The following is a 12,660-nucleotide window of genomic DNA, read 5'->3' as shown; positions in this document are numbered from 1 at the left end:
GTCTCAAACCCCTGACCTCAAGTGATCCGCCCGCCTTGGCCTCTGAAAGTGCTGGGATTACAGACGTGTGCCACCATACCTGGCCCAGGGTTTGTTTTTTAATTACGTAAGTGTGTATATCACATTAGTAAAATTAAAAATTAGGATCAGTACTAAAATCTGTGAAGTTTAAACAAAATGCAGCCAACCACCCCACAAAGAATTTACCCCATTACCTTGACCTCGTTGAAACAAAGATTTATCAGGCTACAAGAGGCCACCAGGGCAAAAAATAAATCCAAATCTTGGGGAAGGGATGTCACAGAAGATGGTGGTGTAGGAAGCTCCAGGAATTCATCCCTCCATCTAAGCAGCCATCAAATGGACAGGAACTGACTGAAGCAACTGCAGATGCTTCTCTACTTATGATCAAATTAGGCCCTGTTAAACCCAATGTGAGTTGAAATATGGTAAGTCAAAAATGCACTTAATACACCTGACTTACCAAACATCACGGCTTAGTGTAGCCTACCTTAAACGTGTTGAGAACACTTACATTAGCTTCCAATTGGGCAAAACTGATATGGACAGGAGGCAGAGAAGTGCTAGGTAGAGAAGGGCAGGATCCCTGGCGAGGGCTCCACCCTCGGACCTGTGCCCATGGACCTAAGTGGGAACAGGCACTCCTATTTTCATGCCCAAATGTTACATTTCCAAGACCACTCTGGCTCACCACACCCCACATCCTGTGCCCACAAAAACCTGAGACCTTAGCGGGCACAGACACAAGCGCTAAACATTGAGAGTGAAGGAACACAGCAGTGGAGAGCAGTGGGGTGGTACAGCAGAGAAAGAGAGAAAAAGGACATCTGGACGCCAAGGGGAGTTTGGCCAGTGGTGGTTGGAGAGCAGTCCAGCTGCTAGGCAGCCTGGCTCCAGGGGAAGACCACCTTCCCGCTCCATTCCCCCCTTCCAGCTTCCCATCCATCTCACTCAGAGCCACCTCCACCACTCAATAAAACCTTGCACTCAACCCTCCAGCCCACAGGTGATCTGATTCTTCCAGTACACTGGGCAAGAACTCAGGCTGTCACGCTGGCTCCCTGTCCTTGCGATAAGGCAGAGGGTCTATTGAGCTGACTAACACAAGCTATCTGCAGATGGTATAACTGAAAGAGCACACTGTAACACAGGCCCACTTGGGCTTCAGGAGTCCTAGATGCTGCCGTGGGGCCGGAGCCCAAAAGCACTCCCCACAGCCTCTGCACCTGCCCATCTGCATGCTGCATGCTTCCCCTAGGGGTTTGAGCAGCAGGGCACCAAAGGAACAAGCCTCATTCCTGTCACACGCCCTGCGAGGGTCATAAGGGAACTCTTCTATTTCAAAATCATCGAACAAAACCTATTTTATAATATAGTGTTGAGTATCTCATGTAATTTATTGGATATGGTACTAAAAGTGAGAAGCAGAATGGGTGTACGGTATTTGAAATACAGCTTCTACTGAATGCACCATTTCTATTTTCGCATCATCATAAAGTGGGTAAATCATTATGTCTAACAATCCTAAGTCAAGGACCATCTGTATTTCGGAACTAGTCTAGTCAGAAACTTCGAGCATCCAAGGGAGAGCTTGATAAAGAGGCTGGTACATTTCAGCGAATTTCAGCCTCTCCCTGTGGTTATGGCTGTGTCAGGCAGCTGTGAAGGGGGAAGCAGCCCACACGCCCAGTGCAGCTTGGTGAGGCCAGGCCGGGCAACAAGTATTTAGCCCTCCAAATGTCAGGACTGTGTGTTCTGATTGGTGCTTTTGTTTGCTTTCATCACTTCTCTTCAACTTAGTACTGGAAGTTCTAGTAAGAGCATGTAGGAAAGAAAAAAATAAATAAAAGCATCCAAATTAAAAAGGAAGAAGTGAAATTATCTCTGTACACAGATGGCCTGATTTTAAATGTAGGAAGTCCTAAAGCTTACACACACACACACACACACCACACACACAAATACCACACACACATACACATCACACACACACATACACACCACACATGCACACCACACACACACACATACATACCCACACCACACACATGCACATACACACCACACACACAAACTGTAGCACTAATAAATTTAACAAAGTTGCAGGACACAAAATCAAAACACAAAAATCAGTTGAATTTTCATACACTTGTAATAAACAATCTGAAAATAAAATTAAGAAAATTCCATTTACAATAGGATCAAAAAGAATAAAATACTTAGGAATAAATTTAACTACGTACACAAAAGACTTGTCCACTGAAAACTACAAATGGTTGCTGAAAGAAAAAGACCTAAAAAAATGAAAAGATACCCTGTGTTCATGAAATGGAAGAGTTAATATTGTTAAGATGTCAATATTATCCAATATAATCTATAGATTCATGCAATCCCTATCAAAATCCCAACGATTTTTTTTTTTGCAGAAATTAAAAACCCCATCCTAAAGTTCATGTGGAATTTCATGGGAGTCTGCACAGCCAAAACAATTTTGAAAAAGAATGAAATTGAAGGATTCACAATTCCTGATTTCAAATCATACTACAAAACGACGGTAATCTAAACAGTGTGCTACGGGCATAAGGATAGCCATACAGGCCAATGGAATAGAATAGAGAGGCCAGAAATAAACCTATGTGGGCAGTTGATTTCCAACAAGGTGCCAAAAGCATTCAATGAGAAAAGAACAGCATTTGTGCTGGGAAAACTGGCCATCCACAGGCAAGAGAATGAAACTGGACTCTTACCTTACACCAAATACAAAAATTAACCCAAAGTGGATCAAATGCCTAAACATAAGAGCTAAAAACTCTAAAACTCTTAGAAGAAAACATCAGGAAAGAAAATCTTCACAACATTGGATTTGACAATGATTTCTTGGATTGGATACCAAAAGCACAAGCAACAAAAAAGTAGATAAAAAGGCCTTTATCACAATTAAAAACTGTGTCCATCAAAGAACACTATCTAGAAAGTGAAAAGACAGCACAAAATAGAAAATATCTGTAAATCACATATCTGATTAAGGGATGAATATCCAGAATATATTAACAACTACAACTCAATAACCACAACAAAACCAATTACAAAATGGTCAGTGGACCTGAACAGATAATTCTCCAAAGAAGATATACAAGTGGCCATAAGCTATGCATATGTAAAGATGTTCAACATCATTAGTCATTAGGAAAATGTAAATCAAAACTACAATGAAATACAATTTCACACCCAAAAGAATTGTTATTTTAAAAAAACAGAAAATAACAAGTGATGGTGAGAATATGAGAAATTGGAACCCTTGGGCATTGCTGGCAGGAATGTAAAATGGTGTAGCCACTGTGGAAAACAGCTTGGCAATGCCTCACAAAGTTACACTATAATTATCATATGATCCAGCAATTCTACTTCTAGGTATATACCCGGAAGAACTGAAATTAGGGACTCAAACAGATATTTGTACAACAATGTTCAAAGAAGTACTACTTATGATAGCCAAAAAGTAGAAGCAACTCAGGAGTCTGTTAGTAGATAAACAAATGTGGTATGAACATACAGTGGGATATTATACAGCCATAAAAAGGATTCCTGATATCTGCTATATGTACAACCTTTCAACATTTTGCTAAGTGAAATAAGCCAAACATAAATGGACAAATATTATGTGATTCCACTTACGTGAGGTACATAGAATAGGTAAATTCAGAGAGATAGGAGGAAGAGCATTTACTAAGGAGTGGGAGGTAGACGATGGAGGAGAATGGAGAGTTATTGTTTAATGGGCACAGAGCCCATTGGACGGTGGATGATGAAAAGTTCTAGAAATACAGAGTGGTGATAGTTAAACAACATGGTGAATATATTTAAAGCCATTGAATGGTACAGCTGAAATGACTACAATAATAATTGTGTTATGTATCCTTTACCACATTTTTTTAAAAATCCAACTCATGCCATCCTGTCTACACTCTTCTACTAAGTTCTGGTTCTGAATTTTGGTTAGCTATTGATGATGGTGGTTATTTTTAACTAGTCCTTTCTTCAGGCTAAAATATAAAGGAAATTCTCATTTTTTTATTGGCAAGACAATCAACTGTGTCATTTCCTCCTGGACTTTCTCAAACATCAGCCACCTCCTACCCACTCAGTTTCACGTAAGATGAACTTAATGTCTGCTTTGCCCTGAAATCGTTCTGAGAAAAACAGCTGGGCAAATTTTTTCATAACCTGTTACATCATTTCTCACAGATAAAACTGGTAAGCCCTTCAGAAATGGTGTTTTCAGTAAGCCTATCTTTGAACGAACAAATTTATTCAACTCTTATCAACATAATTCCTACTCAGCCAAAAGAAAAAAAAGATATTTTTGAGTAAAAATTTAAAGATTTAGATGTTCTTATACCTCATATTTTTCAGTCCTTACCAAAATATAGCAAAACATCAACAATGCATTTACAGTTTAATAGAAAATGACTATATCATAGCAATCCAATTTCTTTGCATTCAGTTACTTACATAAAATCAGGCTTCAATTGTAACTGTCTTCAGATAATATATTTAGATTTATTGTAATCTACAGTGCATAGATTCATACTATTTGAAGGACCTTTGAATTTCGTATTTCTATAACCAATAATTTGTTTCATTTGGTTCTGTTTGTCTTGGCACACATCGTTTTAATATACTAAATTTTACAAAGTAATTTAATTAAAAGGCTATTTGACCCATTTAATTTTTGAAACAAATTTTTTTTTTTTTTTTTTGAGATGGAGTCTCGCTCTGTCACCCAGGCTGGAGCGCAGTGGCGCAATCTCAGCTCACTGCAAGCTCCGCCTCCTGGGTTCACGTCATTCTCCGGCCTCAGCCTCCTCAGTAACTGGGACTACAGGCGCCCACCACCACACCTGGCTAATTTTTTGTATTTTTAGTAGAGATGGGATTTCACCATATTAGACAGGATGCAGGATGGTCTCGATCTCCTGACCTTGTGATCCGCCCACCTTGGCCTCCCAAAGTGCTGGCGTGAGGCACCGTGCCCGGCAGAAACAAATTTTAAGAGTAAGATTAAATATGTATTTATAATCTGAAAGTGACCTGTACTTTACAGATGGAAACCAAGACACAACCATGTTGGGCTGGTTCTTCAGAGCAACACTAACTATGTAAGGTTATGTATAATTTTCAGCAATTTGAAATGCAAATTTTCTATTTATTCACTCAAATATTCTGAACACCTCTAAAGCATCTGAGTTAAATATTTAAAAGAAAAAAAAGTTTTGTAGAGAAAGAAGGCATTCCTAAAAAATCCATTATTTCCATTTCAATATAAGAATAATTACGAGTTAAAATAAAAAATAATCTTATTAAAAATAGGCATATCTTGGGAAATTAAGATTTGTGTATATATAAATGCACACTTTCACAGCAAGTGTTACTTTAGTAAATATTATCCTCAAATTCATATAAAACCATACCTAGTCTATAACAGGCACTCAAATTTGTCAAATGACAAATTAATGAAATTTCCAAAAAATAATCTTCAGAATAGATATGGTAACATATGTAAAAGCTCTTGTAAATAATTGTTAATACAAATATCTCAGGTTACTAAAGCTATTAATCACTGGTACTCAGGGATATAGAGGTTGTGCGTTGTTCACCCTGAAGGGGCATTGTATGATTTAGAATTCATTAATTAATCTCGCCTTGTAAACATTGGAAACACCTTTCTAATGCAGTTGGGTCTGGTTCTCAGTGTCTCTGTGTGGGCAGGTGTACATGGCTGTTTCTCTATTTTTTCACCTTCTGACTCTACTGTTTGTGTGTTTGGATTCGATTACTACAGAGCACAGAAGGTGGATGTGAGACAGGCAACCCGGAAGCTGAACATTGTATAAAGGCTGTGACGGTTAATATTGAGTGTCCACTTGATCGGATTGAAGGATACAAAGTATTGTTCCTGGGTGTGTCTGTGAGGGTGTCGCCAAAGGAGATTAACATTTGAGTCAGTGGACGGGGAGATGCAGACCCACCGTCAATCTGGGTGGGCACCATCTGATCAGCTGCCAGCGCAGCTAGGATAAAAGCGGGCAGAGGAACGTGGAAGGACTAGACTTGCTGAGTCTTCTGGCCTCCATTCTTCTCCTGTGCTGGATGCTTCCTGCCCTCCAACATTGGACTCCATGTTCTTCAGCTTTTGGACTCTTGGACCAACACCAGTGGTTTGCCAGGGGCCCTCAGGCCTTTGGCCACAGACTGAAGACTGCACTGTCGGCTTCCGTATTTTTGAGGTTTTGACACTTGGACTGGCTTCCTTGCTCCTCAGCCTGCAGATGGCCTACTGTGGGACTTCACCTTGTGATCGTGTGAGTCAGTACTCCTTAATACACTCCCTTTCATACATACATCTATCCTATTAGTTCTGTCCCTCTAGAGAACTGACTAATGCAAATGCACCCTCTCATAATGAAACAGACATCACAAGAGATTTGCTTATACATAGAATTTTAATTAACATGTAAAAATAGCCCCATTGTAAAACAAAATGTCTTTAGCCATTTCATTTTTTTCTTCTATTATTTACTACATCTTCTATGGAGTATAAGTAGCTATTTTTAAGTTCTGTAGCTTCTAAGTGGTATATTGCTCTTTTTGTGAAAAGCTATTGATATATTCACTATGTAAGGCCCTGCTCCAAGGTACACAGCACAAGGCAATTATTTATTAGGCAAACAGCATAGTGCCCAGCACATAGTAGGACTTCAGCAAGCAATTTCATTTCCCTTTTCTTTCCTATGCCTCATTGCAATTGTCATTCAGTGAAATGGGGCCCTAATAAGAAAAACAAGATGAGATAACATTTACACATTGTAATTTCAAACATTAACTTTTAGAAAGAAAAGACACTAAAAAGTGTATTACAGATATTAGAATTTTTTGTAAAATTATAAAATAAAATTTTATAAAAATTACAGCATCAATAAAATTTTATAAAATTATAAAACTATTTTATAAGTATAATGCAATAAAATAATCAGACTATATATTAATAGCCTAATCATAGATTAATTTTTAAATGTACATTCCTATAACTAACTGTACTTGACTTTTTTTTTTTTTTTGAGGCAGAGTCTCAATCTGTTGCCCAGGCTGGAGCATAGTGGCGAGATCTCAGCTCACTGCAACCTCTGCCCTCTGGGTTCAAGCAATTCTCCTGACTCAGCCTCCCGAGTAGCTGGGATTACAGGCATGCACCACCACTTTCAATGGCAAAAACCTCAATTACTTTTGCACCAACCTAATAATTTAAATAATATATATAACATTTAATTATAGTGTAGAACTATCAATGTTTTCCCAGTGTAATTTGCTATAATATCTATTAAATCCCATAGACTTGCACTCTGTGAACATGTATACACTCTAAGTAAAATATTAAATTAAATTAAATTAGCTACTCACAAATCTTTTGTGCATGCCTTCATTATTTGTATAAAGTGTTGTGACTTCCAAAAATATCAGGCACATTCATATTAAAATATTAGATACAAAATGCATTCTAAACTCAAGTAGTACTTTTGAGTTTATCTGAGCACCGTTGCTAAGTTCTAATATGGAGATAAATATATACTTACATAAAATATTTTCATATTTAGGAATATCATAAATGAATCCCTTGATGATAGGCTTTTCTTAATAATAAAAAGATACCCATGGCAGGATTCGGAAGTAATTACTTGTATTATAATTTTTTTTTTGAGACTCTTGTCACCCAGGCTGGTGTGCAACGGCGCAATCTCAGCTCATTGCAACCTCTGCCTCCCAGGTTCAAGTGATTCTCCTGCCTCAGCCTCCCAAGTAGCTGAGACTACAGGCGCGTGCCACCACACCCAGCTAATGTTTGTATTTTTAGTACAGACAGTGTTTCAACATGTTGGCCAGGCTGGTCTCGAACTCTTGGTCTCAAGTGATCCACCTGCCAAGGCCTCTGAAACTGTTAGCGCTTCAGCCACTGCGCTGGGCCTTGCATTATAATTTTTTTAAGTTATAAGCCTTGTAAGCACCTGCAAGGTTGACTGATGAAGACAGAGATGCATTGTTATACAAGATGCCCTCAGGCTTTCCTTTAAGGAATAAAGATTAACAGGACACTCAGAAAAGTAAACACATAATGTAAGTATGAATAAAGTGCTGTAATTCAGATTCTATGGAAACTCAGAGGACAGACACTCAAATGTCCGATGAATGGAGGCTTGTGTCCATTTTAATTTATATATTCAGCAGATCGATCACTTTTGAATACAATACTGCTCCATGAAAAAGTATACTCTGAAGTAACCTTAAGATTGTATGTATTATTTTTCACAAATGCAAAGTTTAAAAGATTATTCCCAGAGGGTGAGCAGGGCCACAGAAAAGAATAAAACAGGAAATTTCTAAAAATGCATTGAGATACTTGTTTCTTGGAGACTTGGTACCCATTCCAATGCTTAGCATTTATCAAGTTATTATGGTTTGCCAGATAATGTGCTCAAAGGATTCTTTACCCTTTAATCCTCCTAACCCTATTAATGTAGTACTAGTATTATATTCATCTTTTAGATGTGGAAATGCGGACCCACAGAGGTTAAAGAACCTACCTCGGCCGGGCGCGGTGGCTCACGCTTGTAATCCCAGCACTTTGGGAGGCCGAGGCGGGCGGATCACGAGGTCAGGAGATCGAGACCACGGTGAAACCACGTCTCTACTAAAAATACAAAAAATTAGCCGGGCGTGGTGGTGGGCGCCTGTAGTCCCAGCTACTCGGAAAGGCCGAGGCAGGAGAATGGCGTGAACCCAGGAGGCGGAGCTTGCAGTGAGCCGAGATCGCACCACTGCACTCCAGCCTGGGCGACAGAGCAAGACTCCGTCTCAAAAAAAAAAAAAAAAAAAAAAAAAGAACCTACCTCAAATCAGAAAGCTGGAAGGTAAGCTTTTAACAACTGTGAGTAAACCTTCTTTTACAGTGTGAGAAAAATCCTAAAACAGAGGGAAAGGGAGACAGGGTGGCAGGGGGAGAGGTATTTGGTGGAGCGTAGAATAACACAAGGTCAAATTCTCTTTTATTTTTTTTAGATGGGTGTCACTCTGTCGCCCAGTCTGGAGTGCAGTGGCATGATCATAGCTCACTGTAGCCTTGACCTCCTGGCTCAAGCAATCTTCCTGCCTCAGCCTCCTACGTAGCTGGGACTATAGGTGCAGATCACCATGCCCAGCTAATTTTTGTATTTTTTGTAGAGGTAGGATCTCTCCATGTTGCCCAGGCTGGTCTCAGACTCCTGGACTCCAGCAATCTACCTGCCTCCACCTCCCAAAGTGCTGGGATTACACGTGTGAGCCACCACAGCCTGCCATATGTCAAATTCTTAAGCTATCTGTTATCACAGATCATTGAAGAAACTGGCTACATAAATCACTACTCTTGCATTCATAAGCCTCTCACAAATCTCTCTAGCATCTGAAAATTCCTATCAAATGAACAGTGCTAACTGGGAATATCAGGGAGTGTCCCAACAGGGTGAAAGCAAGTTGCATGACTTTGTACCTAATTATTTTATAACATCAATATATCCATGATATAGTATCACATAAGACACTGATACATTGGCTATTATATTTATAAGCTGAACTTTTAATTTTAAACAGGGCTTGTACTTTGATTACTTATCAAAGTATCAAATTCCACAAATAAAATATTCTTTTACTTTGGAATCTCTGTGTTCACTTTATGGCTTTTTATTATGAAACTTTATTTTGGTATTACTGATGTACCTTGATTTCATTATACTAAACAAGACTCATATTAGTACTTCAGTACTGGCAACACAGCTAAGCCTTAAACTGAGCCAAATATCTATTAAAGTGAATTACTTTTTATGCTAAAATCAATTTATTGAATAAAAGTCCCTTGCCACAATGGAATAAAGAATATAATTCCATGTTTGAAGGAACCCCTAAAACTACAATGTTCAAATTTTTAAAAAGTATAATCTGGCCAGGGATGGTGGCTCACGCCTGTAATCCCAGCACTTTGGGAGGCCGTGGCAGGTGGATCACCTGAGGTCAGGAGTTCGAGACCAGCCTGGCCAACATGGTGAAACCTCGTCTCTACTAAAAATACAAAAATTAGCCAGTGTGGTGGCAGGCACCTGTAATCCCAGCTACTTGGGAGGCTGAGGCAGGAGAATCGCTTGAACTCAGCAGACGGAGGTTGCAGTGAGCTGAGATCACGCTATTGCACTCCAGCCTGGGGGACAAGAGCGAGACACTGTCTCCAAAAAAAAAACAAACTATAACCTAAAAATTATTCAATAATTTCAAGTGTGTTTTTAAAACTAAATTTAATCAGTCAATTCATATAATGCTATCTATATAAAAGATAAAAATCTTATTCTTGGACTAACTTGATGGAAAAGGTTCTTAGTTTTTTTAAAAGGCTCTGTGGAAGAGCATTCTTAGAAAAAGTGTGGTATACATCACTGGTCCCCAACCTTTTTGGCACCAAGGACTAGTTTTGTGGAAGACAATTTTTCCACAGCCGGGGTTGGGGGTGGGGTTGGGTTCTGGGATGAAACTGTCCCACCTCAGATCATCAGGTATTAGATTTTCATAAGGAGCACAAGCTAGATCCCTCACATAGGCAGTTCACAATAGGGTTTGGGCTCCTATGAGGATCTAATGCCGCTGCTGATCTGACAGGAGGTGGAATGCAGGCGGGAACCCTCAGTTCAAGGCTCACCACGTGCTGTGCGGTCTGCTTGCTAACAGATCATGGACCAGTACTGAGACCATGGTCCAGGGGTTGGGGACCTCAGTATACATAACTAACTAAAATTAACTGCTAACATTTTCTAGAAATACCTGAGAGCCAACTTATAAGAATATTACTTTACTTAAATTTAGCACCATTTGTATATGTAAAAAAAAAAAAAAAAAAAAAACTGATACGTTAGAGTTAGTAAAAATGGCTTATTCTCTACAATCTAGTCATTTCCTTCATAGTGCAAACACCTACACCCCAAGAAAAAAAGAAGGATTACAAATGTGCACACAGGTATCACAAAGAGGCCTTCCTAGATCCCATTTTCTTTTTAAAATGGAGACATTTCAAAGGCAGAAAAAAACCTGAGTCTGGTTAGGTAATTGAAGTAAATGTAAGACAGAGTCACGAGGATATTTTTACACAGGCCCAGTACAGGTGTGATAGTCCCCAGGGCAATGATTAAACCAAGTCTAACAAAAACAAACGGTAAATCTTGCAGCAGGACGCTAAGGGAATTGAGAAGAGGGTTTTGGGGAGTGAATGTAATTCGAAGGAGAGAAATAAAACTGAATATGTAGACTGGGTATAGCCAGCTTGACTTGTAGACGTTGGGGTGACCAGCCACACGCACCATTTCTATCGTGTCAGACCACAGGAGAAAGCTCCATAAGAATAACTCTGCCCGGACATCTCGCCGGGACATTATTCTCAGGATTCCGGAGTCACAGGAGGGTTCCTGGGGTCCCATGAACACAGACACCTGGCTCCGTGTCATGGCTCCTGATGGCTGCGACACCTGGGTGCTGTTGGCTGCCTGGGGAGATGCAGCGTTTCCTTGACTTTGCCTCACTTGCTCCGTCACGGTTTTTATGTGTTGCAAAGAGGTTGAATGGATGTGTCCATTTTCGCTACCTGCAATTAACAGATTTATTTACATTTTAGTTTTTAAAATGTATCCATTTTAGCTCAAATGTTATTCAAACTTAAAATTCCATTTAAAGGTGGAATTCTCCATATTCTTTTGTTTTTCAATTTTTATTTTATTTTAAGTTCCAGGATACATGTGCAGGACGTGCAGGTTTGTTACACAGGCAAATGTGTGCCATGGTGGCGTGCTGCACCTGTCAACCCATCACCTAGATATTAAGCCCCACACGCATTAGCTATTTATCCTGATGCTCTCCCTCCCCGCATATTCTACTATTTGAGGCCGATTTTACCCATGGAATTTCAAGATAACACTGAAGTAGCACACTGAAAAAGCATAGAGGTAGAGAAGGCTCTTGCTGTCTTGGTATCTTCCTGGATTCAGGTCCGAAGTCATTTTTTACCACTCCATAATAACAAACATTATTGGTTTCTAAGCTATACACTTTCACATATTATCTCATTTAATCCTCAGAATAAAGCTGAGAAATAGGGATTACTATCCCATTTTACAACTACGGAAACTGGGGCTCGAGAGGTTAAAGAATGCCGATATTCAAATGCAGTTAGTATTGGGCAGAGCTGGAATTCACACCTAGATTTGTTTGACTCCAATTGACAAACTCTTAACTTTATGGCTGCTATTACCTGTCTAGATGCAATAGATCATGAGCTAATTATAAAACATTTGAGTGTCATAAAATCAAGTGAATCTAAAAGTCCCCCAATCCAACCCTGCCATTCTGAAAGACAAAGGCCCTGTCATTTTGTAAGAAGAGGCTCACAGAGATGACCATACCCTAGATCTCCAGGCGTGAAGTTTGGTGCTAAGAGGGAATCCATTGGTTTTTTTTTTTTTTTTTGGTTGTTTTTTCTTTCTTTTTTTTGGGGGGGGATAGTCTTGCTCTGTCACC

General features: G+C 39.4%; 1 protein-coding gene across 1 annotated transcript in view; it reads right to left on the bottom strand.

Moving 5' to 3' along the window:
• Positions 1-11,147: 11,147 nt before the first annotated feature.
• TMEM236 (transmembrane protein 236) overlaps positions 11,148-12,660 on the bottom strand; it is a 41,127-nt gene continuing 39,614 nt past the window's right edge. The window contains exon 4 of the mRNA XM_032163393.2: positions 11,148-11,731. Coding sequence (XP_032019284.1) covers positions 11,148-11,731 — 584 coding nt within the window. The remainder of the gene's footprint in view (positions 11,732-12,660) is intronic.

The sequence above is a fragment of the Hylobates moloch genome, unplaced genomic scaffold (assembly GCF_009828535.3).
Source record: "Hylobates moloch isolate HMO894 unplaced genomic scaffold, HMol_V3 SCAFFOLD_2, whole genome shotgun sequence".
Lineage (NCBI taxonomy): Eukaryota > Metazoa > Chordata > Mammalia > Primates > Hylobatidae > Hylobates > Hylobates moloch.
The sequence above is the reverse complement of the archived record's forward strand: the minus strand, read 5'-3'. Positions and strand labels throughout refer to the sequence as shown.